The sequence below is a fragment of the Triturus cristatus genome, chromosome 9, assembly GCF_964204655.1.
Source record: "Triturus cristatus chromosome 9, aTriCri1.1, whole genome shotgun sequence".
Taxonomy (NCBI): Eukaryota; Metazoa; Chordata; class Amphibia; order Caudata; family Salamandridae; genus Triturus; species Triturus cristatus.
The window spans coordinates 886,908,289-886,927,192 of record NC_140592.1 but is presented as its reverse complement, the minus strand read 5'-3'; the positions used below and the strand labels follow the sequence as shown (position 1 = coordinate 886,927,192).

The 18,904-nt window shown below is 47.2% G+C and overlaps 1 protein-coding gene across 4 annotated transcripts in view; it reads right to left on the bottom strand.

The window, feature by feature from the left end:
- BCL11B (BCL11 transcription factor B) overlaps window positions 1–11,169 on the bottom strand; it is a 161,215-nt gene extending 150,046 nt beyond the window's left edge. Inside the window, exon 1 of one of the 4 annotated variants that reach the window (XM_085626431.1) lies at window positions 10,422–11,169. In XM_085626431.1, the coding sequence (XP_085482557.1) occupies window positions 10,422–10,479 (58 nt within the window). In that variant the 5' untranslated portion in view covers window positions 10,480–11,169. Of the gene's footprint in view, window positions 1–8,105; window positions 8,389–10,421 lie in introns of those variants that run through there. The other 3 variants (XM_085626429.1, XM_085626430.1, XM_085626432.1) reach the window with 3 other exon arrangements.
- Between the last annotated feature and the right edge of the window lie 7,735 nt (window positions 11,170–18,904).

Genomic DNA, 18,904 nt, shown 5'->3' with positions numbered 1-18,904 from the left:
TACGCCTTGGGTGCCGCGTTTGTAAGGAAATTCTACCATGATAGCACAATAAACAGTTACTTCCGCCATGTCCACACCCTGGCACATTCTTTCGCTAACAGAGAAGTCTTCTGCATTGAACATCTTGCCACTGCAAAGCTCTGAAGCGCCAGCATCTCTGCTTCAGAATATTAGAAGCACTCAACCCCTTTTATAAGTCTTAGCCACACACCTGCGCCAAAATACAAAATACGTTCTATTCGTACAAATTTTGAGACCTCGTTGGGAGAAAAATGCAAGGCGAATGCACCCAACCCAACAATGAAGAGGTCGAAGCACCTCCCATGGCATCCTATGTTTTGCTATCGCCTATTTTTTGCCTGTGGTCCTTTTTGGGGATGTATTGTCCAAGGGCACTCAGATGTGGCCATCAGGCAGCACGGCGGCGCTATACTAAAACCAATAAATAATGAAAAGTGCAGACAAATGTGTAGCCTTCAAGTTGCTGCCTGCAGACGCTAGTTTCAATGATGGACACCAGACATAAACAGCAACATTGAATTTGCAGTGCTTTTTACGCGCTTCGAGGGACGCTTCCATGAAAGAAATGCCTCCTGTGCTCCTGATGTGTGCCAATGTTGCTGCCGGACACTTGTGGGTATGAATAAGGGGCTATGGGTTGAGGACTCACCCTGTACCCTGATACAACTGCCTCCGGCTATCCTTTGTGGATTCGAATCGCTGTACGGCTGGAAGACGCATCTTTCCTTGCAAGGAAAGAACACAGGTTGTGCCAGCTGCTGCTGGATGCAAATAATACATAACCTAGCCAGAAAAGCGTATTGGGTACTGGTGGGAACTAGTCTGAGAACACTGATCAATAATATCGATACGCTTGATGCCTTGTAGGCAGGGGGATTGGAATCAATATTTCAGACACATGTCACAAGTACTTTGATTACTAATACACAGATGAAGGCTGAAAAGGTGACGGATCAAATTAAGACTGGTTATAATATGTCAATACACTGATCTTCATCAATAATGTTGATACTATATAAGAACATTGATTAGCTCCTTTGTCACAGTTGGGCTGGTAGCCATTTCTTTGATGAAACAATGCAAATGCACTGCATGCCAGGCCACCGCTATATCGTATGCGCGTTGATCGCATGGTAAGTGCTCGCGTACTGCAAGTACAGAACTGGTGCAGTGACAATTAGCTTCATTTTTCATTGTTACTCTTTTCTAACACATCATCATGACGACTTGAACAGCCATGGCCGTGCAAGAGTCGATTGAATTAGCATTCCATCCAACACATTTACATTGACTTCATGCTAAGGTACAATGCTGGTATTCACTTGTTGATGCTTGTTGGCACGCAATACAAAATGTGAATTTTGATACGTGGGGAGCTTAAGATTTGTTGTGGTTTACAATTCACCAAAACTCAAGTTCATCTTGGAGTATCTAACATTAGGGACAGGTATCTGGCAGACTCCGTGTTCAAAAACTGTTGGCCATACATGTAACAGGCATTGCCCAGATTAAATCTCTACACCAGTCAGTGGAGGCAGGTAGGCTCGAAGCGGGCACCTCCTGTCACACTCTACTTCTATAACATGCATAACAAAATGATACTTTTTCTAAGAAACGCATTTACAATACTCACAGACAAGTGTTGTGTTTGCCTCGCGTGCTAACTCTCCGTGGGGGAGTTCTGCGCTACAAGGAAGTCATACTCGATTTACACTAACTTTTAATGTGATTGAAAAAAAATGAAAGAAAAGATTTTGAATTCTTGCTTTGATGAATTGCAACTGGAGGCAGCTGACGAAAAACACAAAGCATGCATGAATGTTATATTATTGTGATGCACGTTTGGGAGCGGTGATGGTGGGGATTGTTATATCAGAAACAGCTTGCGACTGGATTACAGAAAACTGTACTGTTATTCTGTTCTAGATTATATACACTCACGCAGCATCAAACTGATCTTTCTTAGAGTGCAAATACAATTGTACAGTACCTTCAAATAGTGCGAAGCTGTTAAATGAAAGTGTACACTTAACATGAAAATGTTCATATAAGCAATAGAAAACAGTCGGTTTACCTCACAAACACAACTGCTTTGTGTCTTAATCTTAAATGCAATTGTTTTCCCTTAAGGAAAGGCCTAGTTCTACTATAGGGTAGTCGAACACTTAGAAAAAAATATCATCAGATGACGTTTCTTTGTGGAATACAGGAGGCATGGTTTAATGTCAAGTGAACGTGTTGTTTCTAGGTGGAACTAAAACGTACGTGAATTTCTCCATGTCTTGAGTTTAAAGAAGAATTGATGGCTGAACGAGCATTTTTCGTATAACTTCTGTCATTTGTGTTTTTTTCTATTTTTAACTGGACCCCTTTCCATATCACTGAAAAAGGAGACACACAATCTCGATAAAACAATATTTGGGTTCCTATAATTTCTATGAATGCTAATAGGGACCCAATACAGGATAAGCACAAAACAAAAGGGTGGCACCTATTTTTAATGCAGCATTCATGCAAAAGAAAGTCATGCATTGCTCTGAGATAATGTCACAAAAGACATGCATTTTGACGAGAAGAAATGCGGCCTTCTGTCTGTTGCCCCACTGTCTAAGCCAGTGCATGGGACCATTTTAGCCAAACGCGACTGATTCCTTTTCCCACTGAACAAATGTGCGCCACAATCCGCGAACTTTAGGCCTACGTCTTTACTGAATTTCAGCTGAAGCAACACTTCTGAGGCGGTTTTCTGCTCTACACCTCCTATTATCAGTTAACAGAATCGGCTGCTGGGGTGTGGAGGTACAGTGCGAGTACAACAGTCAGTCCCACTCATCCGCATGGGTGCACACAAATCATACAAGAAATGTGTTCAAGGGGACACTTGTGTGTGCGATTACATTTCCTTCATCTACGCATATAGGCACGGGTGTGTATTAGATCTAGCTAGACGGATATACAGATAGGCAGACTCATACTCACATGCATATATTTCTATACATTTAAATATGCCACATACATACACTATGAGTAGATATAAAGATGCGTAGGTGTCTGTGCAAACACATATCTAGCTAGCTATATGTTGATATATACTATACCCATATCTATATGTGTCTACATATAAATCCACCACATATGCTATATATGCGCGCATGCAGATGTCTAGGTATGTGTGGACAGACAAACCGACCGACCGACAGACAAACCAGTAAGGTTGCTTAGTGAGTTTCTGTTTTAGTTCTTTAAAGAGACCTGACCTTCCTCCTAAATAGAGCAAGCTGTGTTTTAACACTGTAATTTCAATAAATAATGCGAACATACAAAGGGGAAGATTCCGCGCAGTTCCAAGGAGAGGGGAACCCCTCACGAGCCGTGCCAGCTGCCGCGCGCGCCTCGGCTACGAAGCGATAATTCTCCGCTCTGCGCGAGGCTCTGCCGGCTCTCAGCGGCGCGCGAGGGGCTCTGGGAGCGGCACGCGGTCTGACGGCGTCCGACGGCGGAGCCCGGCGAGGAAGGGGCCGTCTATGGCGCGGGCTCTTCTACTTTCAAGACCCCGTCAGAGGGAGAGGGCTCACTACGACCCGTCGCGGACACCCTACGACCCGTCGCGGACCGGCTCACGGCAGCAGTGAAAGGGTGACGGCCAGGGTCTTTCGTCTCACCCTATCTTTCAGGTTCAAATAAAATGCCGCTCTCTGCTTCACCTGATACAGCACCCACACATGGCGCTTTAAACTAAAGGTCTTCGTTGCTGACCTCAGCGATGGTAAAACTGTGTTGTAGCTAGACAGATCATAGCAACTGGCTAACCCAAATTTTATCAAATGCCAGAGCATCAATATGCACGAGCACTTGTGCAAAAGGAAACTCACAAATAATAGCAAAGGCTTTGGATACAGTTCCATCCATGCTGGCCCTTTCACCTACACCATACTGGTATACGTATGCTCACGTTGGACTTAGATACCCCGAAGCATCCCCCTGCTAACAGGACATCCGTGCTTAGAATTAAAAATGGGAAATTTGACACCGAGATCATTTGGTGAACATAGAAAATTGTTCACAAGTGCACACCCGAATGCTCTTCGCACTAACGACTGCGTCCCAGCCTGACATGTCCAGCTCCCTTTATTAACCGGTTTCACATAGTCTGAAAAAAGAGAAAGTGATGGGGAGGGGGACTGAGAAGAATCCTCATGCGTGACGTCGCTTTACAAATGACTGTAAAACAGAACGCTGCTACCCATTCCGTGTTTGTAGAGCTCGTACGTGTTAAAATCAACCCCCTGCTCCATCCACGGTGAGAACATCTCGCAGGCTGTAAACAGTCTAAACACTGACAACCTCTCCTGATCTCCCCTCACTGAACACGCACTTAGACGACTACAGGACAATTCCGTGCAAACCCGCTATGATACAGGCTAACAGCTCCCCCTAGCGGCCAACTATAACTATTTATAGCCGGAGGGCTCATGTGAGTCTCTGTTTTTCCTCTCTTTTTTTTTTTTAACAGACTGCAAAGTTTGTTTTGGAAAGTATGTATCACAACAAGAACGAAACAGTAGACAATACGAAGTGGGGCGGAACCACAAAAGAGCAAGGAAGGGCCTGGGAGAGCAGACTCCTCGGAATAACATAAACTTGAAGTGTCAGCCTGTACTAATCTTCAGTGTTACCAGTTACCTGTAACACCCTCCCCATAGTCAAACATCCCGGTATTTCTGCAGGACTGCTGTCAAACCTAGAATTAATCATGGGTGCTTAGCAAAACACAGTTTTCGACGACTTTGTTTGGTTCTGTTTTGCCTATTGCTTTTCCAAAAGCTGTTGTATTTACTCCCTAAAATGCAACTGCCCGGTGCAACTGGGAAAAAATCGCGGTAAAATGTGTGCCCATATGTTACTTAAAACAAGTCAGCCTCCAGGAATCTTAAAAGAACCGTTTAAAACAGGCAACTAAATATGGCAAGTGCCATGCATCTGAACTGTAGCATGAAATATTACACTGTAAATCGAGGGCAACTTAAAATTAGTCTCCAAAGAAAATAAATTGAGTTTGTTGTTCCTGACAGCAAAGGACAATAGGAAAAGCCAGGGGGAGTGTATGCCTCAGCCCCTTCGTGAAGCTTTCTCAAAATACAAGTCTGTTCAGGTTGCAAAGAGAACTTCCAGAAGGGTCTGTGAAAGAACAAAGTTGTCCATGTTTGGATTGCTATACTCGCAACATTTATTTTCTAACAGTTATATTCTGATCCGGTTTCATCCAGCAAAGTCCCGACTAGATGTTGGCCCTTGTCGTTATTATGAATGATAATTTAATTTTGCACGGGTCGTGCAAAAACCTGCAAAGTTATCTTCTGTGCACGTCTTCACCACTTTCTAAAATACAACCAATTTCTTAGCCTGTCTACACCAATCCCTAGCCCCTACCAGCGCGTATGCTTTTACGGGAAGGATCTCGGCTATTGCACTTCACAGTGCCATAGATATAACGTCCTTTGACTGACCATTGTCCCAAACGGGCATCCATACTTCCAGAGGTGCGCTGTTCCGTCCAAACAAATAAGGCGTCCGTGCCAGCGTTGGCGTTGTCAGTGATGTCAGAATGTAATGAAGTCAGATTATGATGTAATTGAGTTGCATCTAGTGAACAATTGATAAGCAGACACGCCTTACTAAAAGTCGTAAATGTCTTCATGGCTGATAAAAGTTTGCAGCTGTATGGAGCGGGCTTCCTGGTTGGTGAACGGGTTTATACTTGAGTGAAGCTCAGAATGTATATTTTGGGTTTATTTCTCTATAATGGCTTCAAGTGAAGCTTTGGTTTTGTTGCTGTTCTCTCTAACCCCCATCCCCTTCTCTCCCCCAAATCTAGATAGATGCAAGACCCTGTAAGAGGGGTGTCAGGCAGCGAGGTGCGACGCTCAGACACCCCACGACTTCTGTCGTGCCCACACAGAGACTTGGAATTGGTGGCAAAGTAGTTGTAAAACGCTCGAACGATATTGCACGGTTACGACTGTCACTTTCGGAAGAAAACATATTTCCTCCTTTTAATTAATTGTGAAACCGGTTGTGCTAGCTTTGTACAAAGCCCGCGCCTTCCTCGGTTTTGTGTATAAAATGTCTTCGTTTCCTGTTCTCTGCCCTCCCTTCAGCACGCGGATGCTTGTCAGCGTGTGCACAACATACAGGCTGTACTATTTGAAGCACGTGTGCAGACATGATTGAACTGAGGGCCCCCCTCCCAGGCATGCAGCCAAGCCCCCGCATTCTGCCGCTTTTCTTCTTCTGTATACCGAGTGCCCCTCTCATTGTCAAGGCACCCATGCAGTCCGTCCATTGCATGCAACCATGCAATCCCTTATGCAATGCCTAGGCACCCCAACAGCCACCTGACAAGGCACATGACCTTCCCTCCTGTGTACCCCCATGCATTCTGCCTATGAGAAGGGCAGTCATGCAACACCAGAGCTTTAGCCAATGATCTAGGCACTCATGCAACCAAGTCTATTGCACGCGCTGCACAGGCATGCAACCCATGTCTACAGCGCATGAGCTGGACAGGCATGCAGCCCCATGTCTAATGCACATGAGCCAGTAGACATTCAACCCCCTGCCTATTGCTCTTGAGTTTGGCACGCATGCAATACCATGTCTACTGCACATAAGCTGGACAGCCATGGAACCCTGTGTCCGCCATACATGAGGTAGGCACCCATGCAACCCTCTACACTGAAATGAGCTGGACAGCGATGCAACCTTGGGTATATTCTACTTCGTCTGGGCATTCATTCAACCCCATGTTCACACCACATAAGTGTGCACCCATGCAACCCCAGTTATATTGCACATGACCTGGGCACCCACGCAACTCCTTGTATACAATGTTACATCCCAATAACTTCTGCCCATCGTATGTTGTCTTTGCACGGATGCAGCCCCCTCACTATTTATCTTGACGTTGGCTTCCATGCAACCCCATGGCCTTTCTTACCACTATGGGTACCCGTGTTGGGTATTGATCATTCATTATAATATGCTTTTGCACCCTAATGAGCACCCTGCCCCATATCATTTGTGGACCCAGAGTTCTCCCTCCACACCCACAGTATTTGTGCACACATGCAGACCACTTTCAATTTCCCAGGCCATGTGCAACAGTGTGGCCCCATTCACTACAATGAAAGTGAGACAGATGCATCTCGGTTCATTGTTCAGGAGTTGCATGCCCAGTCAGTCTCCTGCTCACAGGTAGCAAGCAGCCTGCCCATTGCGTGTTATCAGCGCAACCATGCACCTGCCCAGTCATAAAACGCTGTGAAGCCACTACCCAGCCCTGTATCACCCATGCGATTCCTGTCAATTACTTGTGATTTGTGCACCGATGCACGTGTCCATTCATCTGAAGCTGAGCCCCCTGCATCCCTAGTCCATCTTCATCCCCATCTTTACCCTAGATGCATGCACACGACCCCGACCACCTGTAAACCCATGCAATTGATGTCCATTACTTGTAATTCTTGCACCCCTGCACCTGACTATTCATCACAGGCTGGGCACCCCCGTAGTCGTGCCACATTATCTGTGTATTGTTGCAGCAAGCACCCTATCCACCCCTCATCGCCTATTGCCTAGAGGTCGCTCGCTTTCAGTCCATGCACCCCCCTCCACTCCCCCGTGCCTATAACAGCATCCTAACCAGAAACACATAACTGCTGCCCACTGCCACCCGACTGCTTGCACGTGAACTGGTGCACCTCCATACCCATCCCCTAGCCGTCCAGCACTTGCCCGGCGTGACCCACCGAATTCCCGGATGTTCACACACTGCGTGTTTATCAGCCTTTTCTATCAGCCATCTCACAGGGGGTCGCGCCTTCACGCTGCCCCTCACCCTGTGTCTGGCTTCGCCTCTTTCCCCTCACCCCCTCCAGCCCCCCACCTCTCGGGCGCCTTCCCCGAGCAGATACCCCCGCAGCTTCTTCGTCAGCGTCCTTTGTGTTCCTCCACTGCCCTCACCCCACAGCATCACCAACAGACAACACAGCGTCCACCCACCCCCGACCAAAGCCCAGACCTACCTGCTCCTTCCACACCGACTCCCGCGCGTTCCGCTCATTCAAAGGTTCGCCGGCGCCGTCAGCAGCCCGGATTTCGGATAAGTCCCACTCCCCACCTCCCCCCAAAACTATAATGTGCACTACGCCAAGGGGATGGGGGCGGATAACGCACCATGTGAGATGTTCCCTGTCTGCAGACCTCCCCAAAAAATAATCCTATTCCAACCGCCGCCTCCCTGCTGTTGCAAAAAGGCACTCGCCCAAAAACAAATGCCCGCGTTCGCAAAATAAAGCTGATAATGCAATCACCGAGGCAAAAACACGGTTCGCTATCTGAAGAAAATGCAGTTTAAAAAGAAGTAAACGGAGACGTCTCTATCAACAGCCGAGGAACCCCCGAATGGCTGCTGCAAAACATATATGTCAAATAAATTCTATTTATCAACAACAAGACAAGTGTCGAAACGCAAGGGAAGGGACGGAACGCCGGTGCGGCAGCTGCGCCTGGTCTCGGGCTCTCGCCGGGAGGAGGCGGTATATGGAAAGAACTGGCCCCATATTTATTTATTTATTTAAATTTTTGTAAAATATAACATAAATATTCGGATTTGCCGGTGCCTGAGACTCAGCCCTTTTCGGCAGCTTGGCCATGTGAGGCAGGCTGCTGACAGGCTGGAAGCAGAGGGGGTGGGGGGGACTCCGGCTCCGCCAGGAGGAGAGAGGGGGGAGGAAGGCAGGGAAGCCAGGAGAGGGACCCGTGTGCAGCGTCCTGGGCGGCCGAGGGAGACCTGCCCGGGGTCGGAGATGTTCGGAAGGGCGCCTGCCTGGTCGGAGAGGCTGCTGCGCGCCTTTTACAGGCCGGTCTTCACCCTGCCCGCACGGGTCTACTGGAACTCTCGGGCGACCCGGGCCTCACGTGGAGAGCTTTGCCCTCATTTCGTGGTCTTTTTATATTAATAAAGCACCACTTTTTGAGGTGCCTCCTCGAATAAATCCACCTATCCAGTGAATTCTGTTGGGACGATTACGTTGAAGGAACTTTCCCACGCCAAAGAAGCCCTCGTGTAACTGTGACGAGACGGGGGTTCCTACGGACAGGGAGTCCGGTACAGTGGTCTCTTTTGGGGTCTCCTCTGCCCCCAGTGCCTCTCAAGCTACAGCTGGCACCCGGGCTTTTCGCGGTTCGAGAGGATTTGAACCTCAGGCAGTGCTTAGAAGAGGAAGCGTTGCAGCATATGCCCTGCCCGGAATATGCTGTTCCAGGCACGGTGCCCGTAACCGGGTGCATCACCGGGAAAGGGTCCCCAGCCTACCCTTTCATTTTGCAATGTTTGCATCACTTTCTATTCAAGCCTGCGCCCATGTGCAACATTTCACAGGTAAACAACATCATGCAACGGCTACCCCACTTGTGCAATACGTGCACGACAGCTGGCAGTGCCCTGGCAACGTGCCTTTCCTATTCACGTCCCTTGTCTTTGCAATAGTGCTCATCTTTTGTAAGTACGTTCACAGTTGCCTGCAAACCTGCACCCTCTGTGCTGCCTGCATCCGGCTCCCTTTCATACGAGCCCTGTGTTTGCATCCTCACGTTCCATTTGTTTTCCTTTTCCTGGGTGTGTGGGAACACTGAATGGCCGCATGCAAAACATAACAATACTACTTATTTACAAAACGGACTGCGATGCCTTTGCATTTGGGTCAGCCCTGTTCACGTCCCATATGTGGTCCCGCAACTTCGCTTAAAAATGACCAAACGGCGCCTTATTTCGCCGCAAAAGCTGAGACGAAGCGTGCACCTCCGGGCAGCCCATGTGTTTGTCATTAGCTCTCCCCGCCCGCCCCGGGATCACCTCTCCTTGTCTGCCCTCCGCAACTTCAAACAGCAGCGAAAAAAGGGGAAAGAGAAAAAAAAACCGCAACAGAGAAATCCGCGAGCAACCCCGGGCTCAGCCTCCTCTGCGTCCTCTCCCCCAACTCCCTCTTCCCAAAAGCCTTTCCACTTTCTTTCCTGTCAGAGAGACTTCCATGTGCTGCTCGCCAACTTTCAACACTTCCCATTTGTAACCAGCAGCTCTCTCCTCCCTCCAAATCCCCCCCACCCCCGAAGAAAGCTCCCCTCTGGCTTGCTACCCCGAGTTATTACAGGTCCCCTCCAAAATGCAAAGGTACAGCGTGCATTTCAGATTTTATTTCATTATGCACGATAATGCTGTTGTTTTCAAGTTATTTCCCCTTCAGGTGAATGGTGCCCTCTTTGCTTTGCAGTCAATGCTACGATTTCGGTAAAATGACCCCCCCCCCCCAAAAAACCATCCTGTAGCAGTATAAACTTACGTGTGACAATCTCCCTCAATGACAAGTGTTGAGGGTTTCCCTGCTTGCGACGGGACATTGCCCTGGCATTTACACTGGCATCGCCCGGGGAGCAGCACTGAGTTCTCTTTTCTTTTCCCACGTTGATTCTTTTTCTTCTTCTTTCTTGTCAAATGTCTTCTTCTCAAGCAAATAAAAGTCACGGACAAAAATCTCGTTTCCCTGAAAGTGGAACTTCCTTCCCTCCTTCAAATGAATTTACAAAAAAAAGCTGTCCACTGGATTTTCCACGACTCGTCCTTGAACTTGGCAATGCTTCTTGAAGGTGTTTTAAATTTGCAATATTTTTGTCCATCCAAAACAATTGAGACTTTTTTTTTTTTTTGCAGAGGTGCTTGGCGAAATTTGGCAGTTGCACCTCTTGCCCACAAAAATAAAAAATGGAAAAAAATGACAAAAAAATAAAAATAAAGAAAATGCTGTAAAAAAGAAGAAATTCTGGTATTAGCCAAAAATGAGAAAAAAATCTGTGTGACCCTTGGCTCGGGGTTGCGGGGTGTCCAGGAGCGGTGCCTCCTTGCTCTGCAGGCTGGCCCTGGTGGCTTGCAGTGCCCCGCACGCTGGTCTAGCTCCCCCTTCGCCTGGCAGTGAGGGACAGGGCTCGGCCGCTCTCTCCTCCCTGGCTATTACTATTAATGTTGTCAGTGTGAAGATGGCGGAGCCCGTGGCTCTCCGGAGCTCCTGCCTCTCTGTGGCTGGGTCTGCCTCTGTACAATGGGATAAAATTCAAGTTCAAGTGCGGACGTGACGTTTAATCTTGCACTAAGGAGACAAAAAAGACCGAGAAGAGTAGGAGCACTGGGGGCGACTAGCGGTGGCTTTTTAACACTGTACCCTGCGAAAGACAACAAGCGAAACCACATGCTCTGCAGGCGCCGGGGCTCTGGAGCACTGGCTCACTGTTTTTTTTTTCTTTCCCTTTGCGCCCCGTGTGCTCCTGTCAGGAAAAAATGCGCACCCCTTTTCCCTCCCCCACCACAAACAAAAGGTGGGTATGGGCTGCCTGGGGGGGAGAGCCCAGCCTGTCAGGGCGCTGCAGGACAATGCCCGGGCCATTTCTGTCTTCATTACGGGAGAAATGTAACAACTTGATCCGGGTCCGGCAGCACCCGAGCGGCGCAGGGCGGTGGAGCTGACTGGGCACGGCGGAGCCGCGGGTCTCCGCCTTTCAACAATAACTTAAGTTTAATTATTACGGTTATTTCCAGTGCTGGGCACCTCACACACCAAAGCCCCCTTCTTTCCCGCCACCCCACATTCTAAAGCGTTCCTCTTGCATACCCCCACATACGCCCTGCCCCCCACAGTCTAGCACGTGCCTTCTTTCCCATTCAGCTCACAACGTGAAATGTACTTTTGCTTTCAAAGAAAGGCAAAGTAACTTCATTGGCATGCACCATGCTAGTGTTAGTTTTGTAAAGATGTTTATCTGCATATACATGTCTGCCATATTGGTGTAAATATATGCACCAGAATCGATTGATGAGTCTGAAAACTACATTGATAGATAGATAGATAGATAGATAGATAGATAGATAGATAGATAGATAGATAGATAGATAGATAGATAGATAGATAGATAGATTTATTTAAGCAGTCAGATCTATTAATCTGATAATGAAAAATATAATTTATGGGTTGGTGTCACAGTAATATTGTAGCTGAATGGATGGATGCATGGATGATTCATGACTGACGGATGGATGGGTGAATGGTGGGTGTCGGCGCAAATATATGATGGAAAGTAGGTAGGCAGACACATTGTGGATGGATAGAGTCGGAGGTGGCTATATGCGAGAAGGAATTAATTAATGTGTTAGATGTATGGATAAATGGGTGGACAGACAGAAGGATGGGAGTCAAGGTAGGTAGACATATTGTAGAAGTATGGATTGTTTTTGAGGTGGCTAGATGCACAGGTGGATGAATGGATGAGTGAGTGGATGAATGGATTGGTGTGTGGGCTCATAGATAGATAGATCTATCTATGCAAAGGTTTGGGTAAAAGGGTGGGTGGATGGACCGCCCGGATCCACCGAAGCAGAAGTGGAAGACGCTCCTACTCCTACATCGCAGCAAAGACCTGAAACAGCCTCTCCATGAGGCTCCGACAATCACCTCACCTCCGGATTTCCAAATGGCCCTCAAGACCTGGTTGTTCGATTGAGCCTCCCGGGACAAGAAGGCACCTGAATACTCTACCCGGTGATTAGGACCTCGACCTACCAAGTTGTTCCTGGCCCCGCCCCATCAGACCCACAAATCAAGACTTGACAACCAGAGCTGTCGGTAAAATAGGCCATGTTTATTATAAACCATCACATATAAACATGACAATATATCATCAATTAAGATTCACATTTCATACGACATAGATTTATCAACTTTGATCACTGTACGATATTTCTTATTTATGTTGATCATAACTTCATAATTTATCAGTAGAAATGACAGAATGTAATTTTATCGACAAAGAATGTGCTCTATCGCTCCAGCAATAAGGGGCCTTCCGGCTCACACCCCCCAACTGAGAGCCACGCAAGGCGCAACCCACCTGCTTGAGAGGTGAGCCCCTGCCCTCTGGTCCTTGTCCGCCACCTGAGGGACCCACCCCTCCACCACCAGGCTGCCCATCGGGGCTCGTAGGGAATAACCAGGGTGGATGCCCCATGCCCTAGATTGTAACCTGGCGCCCTTGCCCCCAGCCGGTGTCTCCATTCTCTCTGGGGTGAGCTTACCGTATCTCCCCCTCAGTGCTGGCCTAGGGTGGATGCAGGTGGACTCCCCTTAACAATGTAAGGCAATTTATGTGGCCTCATTACAGCCACTCCTCATTCCACTTCCAACACCTTCCCAAGCTCTACCCCTAGGGATGGGTGGGTGGGAGATTCACGCAGTCCATAGCACACGGGGCCGGCGCAGTAAGGAAGAGAGGGCGAGGGTCATGGCAATGCGCCCTAAATAGGCCCGCTGCCCCCTCCTCCCCCCCATTACCGGCCCCGGCAGGAAGTGACGTCAGTGTTGACCCGGAAGTACTTTTTGCCTATCGCGGCGACCAATCACTCTGCCAGGAGTCACGAGGGCGTGACCGGGATCCTGGGGGCCCGTATCCTAATGGCACGCTGCCTTATAGTACGCACTTTTCCATCTTACTGCTATATAAACCCTGATTGATTGATTGGTGGATGGAGGTTAACCAGATAGACAGATATTGTAGATGGATGGATACACAGATGGATGGATAGATTAAGATAGGCATATGTAAAAAGGAGAAGCTAAATCGGTGGGATGGATGGATGGGTGGATAGATGAATGGACAAACAGATAGATTGATAGACAGGTAGATCGATAGAAAGATAGTGGGTAAAGTTTGAATGGAACTTTGAGTGGACCAATAGAGGTTTTGCAGATAGATGTTGTAGATGGATGGATACGCAGATGAAGGAATAGGTTTAGATGGGTATGTACAAGGAAGAGTAGGTAAATGGCTGGGATGGATAAATAGATGCCTGGATGGTCAGACCGTTGACGGACAGTTGTGAGGCTAGTTAGGTAGACAGTTACTGTACATAAATAATACACTTAGATGTAGATAGAGGTTGATGGGCCAACATTTGGATGATAGACGTTGGGGGGGAGGGTTCTTGGATGGGTGGATGGACGAGCGGACGGACAGAGAGAGAGAGATAGAGAGATCTAGCGAGACTGATAAATCTAGATAGATTATAACTTTGAAGCACATGCGGCCCTGGGTTGCAACAGTGACTGTGTAAAATGGAAATGGGCACTATTTGGCATTGATGAAATGTTTAAACAATGTGTCAAAATTGCAACAAAACAGCACCAACCAGGCCCACATGTGCAGGTTGCGCTATGGTAATCAAATGATGCAGTACCTCCAGCCCTACTTTCACCCAGTGGAAGGACCGTATTTTGATTCCGGAAAGTATTGTGATCTGTCGCAGATACGAACTATCACGTAACAGGAAGTAAAGCCCCTCCTGACAACAGAGACAGCATGTGTGCGATGGGGTCAGCTACAACAGTTGAATGTTCTTTTCTCTAGTTTACCGCCTGGGAACTACTAGCTGATGCACCAAAGTGTGCCGAGCTCCGGGTTCCAGCCGTGGTACAATCACCCTTCACTATTCTGCCAAGTGTGGGGCCTACATGCTGCGGGCAGACACCCGGAAGCCAAGGCAGAGAGTTCTGAGAGCCGAAAAGCACCATGTGCCAATGGGCGAGACGGGCACACAGCAGGTGATGAGATAGGTCAGGCAGAGGAACAGCGGGACCAGTATCTCGGCTTCCGCATGCACACGGTTTGATTCTGGATAACTAACTTTGGCCTCTTGTTGCCTCAGACCGCTTTCCTGCAAAGATTGTGAGTGCCTAGAAGTGATCTGGACCGTGAAGTGCTCAATGCAAGAGAGGTACGAGAGAGACTGAGAAACACAGACATCAAGAAGTAAACAGATTGGGATAGCAGCGGCGTAAAATGGAGAGATATTGAAAGAGTGGGAAATTAGGAGAGATAGTGAATGAAGGGGGCGGGACTAGAGAGCGAAAAAAAGGAGACTGGCGGGAAAATAATAGTAAGTGCCAGTTAGACAGAGGGAAATCACTGAGAGGTAAAATAAGAGGTAATGCGAACTGGAATATCAGAAATGAGAGACAAAAACAGAGTAAGATGGGAAAAGGGTTCAGTGGGACATTTATGTAAAAGTAAGACGGTCGATAAATGTAAGACGATCTATACACAGAGATGCTAAAAAGGCAAACAACAGTCAAAAAGACAATAAAAGAGAGGGACAAAGAGAGATTGGCAGGGGAAAGAGCGTGAGAGAAACAAAGTGAGAGCGAGGTGAGAGTAAAGAGTGGAAATACCAAAGCCAGAGCGAGAAAGGTATGGTAGAGAAGTGGTGAGCTCTATAACGTATTGTAATATTTATATAGCGCGCACTACCGACTCGGAGGCTCTGAAGCGCTTGTTCGCACTGGTATTACATACAATTAGGGCTCCCAGTTTTCCTTTTTTACTGATAAATACAGACAGAAGACCATTTATTTTACTGCCTGTATTTATTTTTAAATACAGAAAAATACGGAAAATAGGCCTTCTTTGGATATTTTTTTCTACTGTCAATACTGACTGTCAGGTCAGCAGGTGTACAGATTGAGAGGTAGGGGAGATTAAAAAAGACAATATAATTCCTAATTAAGCTTAATTAAGAGCAGAGCTACAGTTTTTTCAGATAACGCTATTGCACTGTATACTGCTGAAACCTTTTGGACATTGAAATGCGAGTATGCATTCATCAGTTAAATAAATGTGGAAAAATAACCATTGCAGCTTCATTTATACAGAAAACACAAAATAAAAATGGATAAATACAGAAAAAATAGGCAAAAAATAAATATGGATAAATACAGACGGAAATATAAAAAAAAAAAATACCATAAAACCGGGAGCCCTTTATACAATACACGTACGTATCCAAATATCATTGCAATGTTTATGTCCCGACCGCATTATTATGTGCGTTGTTCTCACACCTGGCGATGAAAACAATCAGTGGAGAACTGCGCAACGCCTGTTTCTTCTGAGAAGACTAACAGCTTCAGACTGGTAGAACTGCTTGAAAAAGTTGTGTCCTAAACTGGGGGTGAACGTGAGCAAGGCGTGCCTTTGGTAAACACGCCCAGACTGCAGCACCCCCTCCCTCCTCCTTCAAACCCAGCACTTGAGGCCACCCCGCCCCTTATTTCCCAGCCGGCACCCTCCAGAGCTGCGGTGCAGTGACACCAAGCCTCTCTGCTTGTCCTGCCTCTGCTCTGCCTGGCTTGTTTTGGACTTCTGCTTTCTTCTGTCCCAGGCCCCGCTTCCTCTGGAGAGAAGGTTGAAAGGTGAAAGCGCCCTGGCCCCACCTGCTGTCAGTGTGATGGATGCCCCAGGGTCAGCCGTGCCTTTCCAGGAATGTGGGCTGGGTTAAGACAAAGATCAGACAGTGCAACCCAACATAAACACCGTCTGCTCGCCCTGCTTTTCTGAAGGATACATGAATGTGTGTCTAAATCCTCCAGTGCTTTCAGGCATTCTGTGTCTCAGTCCGGACTCTGATAGGTGGCATTTCTTCCTGTCTGAGATGTCTGGGGGCGAAGACACTCTCTCTATGTTAGTTTTTTGTTTCTTCTGGTTTGCTGTGTCTGGTGGTGTTGACGTCCTGTGACCCAGAAGAGACTTGTGTGTCAGTTCTTGCTGTTTGCTATGGCTGGTGGTGCTGACACCCACCATAGCTTAGTTTTTGTTGTTTCTCATGCTTTGTCTGGTGGCGATGACACTGTGTGTGCTCAGTTTTGTTTCTCATGCAGTTCTATGTCTGTGAGGTCACTGGCTTTCTGTCGCCAGGTCCTGGGCTGTATGTTCAGTTCTTGCTGTTTCCTCTGATGTGGATGAGACTGCCTTCATTTTTGTTTCTTCTGCTGGTAGTAACTTGCTACGTGTGCCACAACATACGCTGTATGTTTGATTTTTGTTGTCATCTCTGTCCTGTGGTGGTTACACACTCTGGTGCATATTTAACACTTCATGCAACGCAGCAAGGGAGTTTGCTGTGTTGCGCTGCGTGAAAATAAAAGGGAGCGAGCAGAAATGTGCCACATATGTTAAGATAAGACTCACTCCTGCTCTCTCCCAGTGCTGGTGCACTTCCGGCAGCCTAGTGCCAACAAAGGCACCCTTGCGCCATAGCCCCAGAGTATCTGCGTTAAAGGCAGGATTATTCCCAAGGGACACCATTTTGCACAAAAACAATCCTTAGAGTATGTTAGGTTTTATTTCTCATGTTTGGCTGTGCCTGATGGTGTTGACACTCTGGACCCGATTCACGAAGGCCGTTCACACTTACAGCAGAGGCCCCCCAGTCGTGGCAGGGGGTGGGGGGCCTCACTCATGGCAGGGCCTCCGAACCGCAGTTTTTCAGTGCGGAGCTCCCGCCACGAGTGAGGCCCCACCCCCACGACTGCGGGGCCTCTGCCACGAGTGCGGAGACCCTTTGTGAATTGGCCCAAGGTTTCCTAGTGCAGGCTTTGTAATTTGGGTTCATGCTGTTCCTCTGTCTCTTGGTGACGGCACTGTCTGTGTGTTGGTATTTGTTTTTCATGATTTACTATGATGGTGGTGACATCTATGTGGCCATATACAGAAATCCCGCATGTTACAGTTTTGGTGGCGATGACACTTTGTATTTTAGTTGTGTTTTTAATTGTCTACTGTGCCTGAGAGTGTTGACACCCTGTGCCTCAGGAGAGCGCTCCCGTGTGTCAGTTCTTGCTGTTTGCTTTGTCTAATGGTCATGACACTCTGTATGCACGGCCACTCGAATTATGCAGTAGCAGAGGGCCAAATTATGCAGCTGGGTTGAATAAATTATGCGGCAAGAAAAGCAAAAATATGATGTAGCAAATTTTGTGATAGTATTACTTCATTATTTTGTAGTTTTTACACTTGTTAACACTGTCTGGGCATTGGTTGCACCTCATTAGTACTAGTTTTAGTAACTGCATTTTTAGAAACTTTTGAACCATTTGAGTTAGAAACTATATTTTTTTGTTAAAAGCTGCAGATTATGCAGCAGAAGATGGATTATGTGGCAAAAGCGGTAAATCTAGAATTATGCAAAAAATGCTGAGGCTCCACAATCGCATAATTCCAGTGCCCTGTCTTTAGGTTAGTTTTTGTTTCTCATTTTCTGCTTTTTCTGGTGGAAATGACACTGTTTTTGTTTCTGATGCTCTGCTGTGCCTCATGATCGTGAAGTTGCTGTGTCACAATTCAGGTTCTTGCTATCTGTCTTGTGGTGAGGACAGCCTCAGTTCATTTTTATTTCTTACTCTCTGATGCGGCAGTTGCTGGTGACACTCACTATCCCAGTAATTCTTATATGTTTAATATGTTAGCTTTTGACATTTATCCTCTGCTCTCTCTGGTGGTGTTGACACTCTTTGGATGTTAGTTTTTAGGTCACTCCTGAGGCAGCACATGCGATACCTGTTGTGAGACGCATTATTATCTTATATTGGACTTACGGCTCGCCCATTGCTTGCCATTGGTTTGCTTTACTGTCATTGTCATTTGCTTGCTTCTTTTTCATTAGGTGTGTGGGCTTTCCTTACTCCTATTGTGTTTATCTCGATTTAAGCTCTCCCTTGCTGGTGGTGGATCTCTTTCAGTCCCATTACAAGCTGTGTGTGTTGAGTTCTTGCTGTTTGCATGTCTGTTGGTGAAGAGTAAGACACTCTTCGTGTGTTAGCTTTTGTGCCTCATGCTTGGTTCTGCAGGATGATTGTGAAATGCAGTCTCTGGTCAGTTCTTGCTGTCTGCAGTGTCTGGCTGTGATGGCACTTTTAGTAAGTTACAATCTACTTCTCCTGCTCTGTTGTCC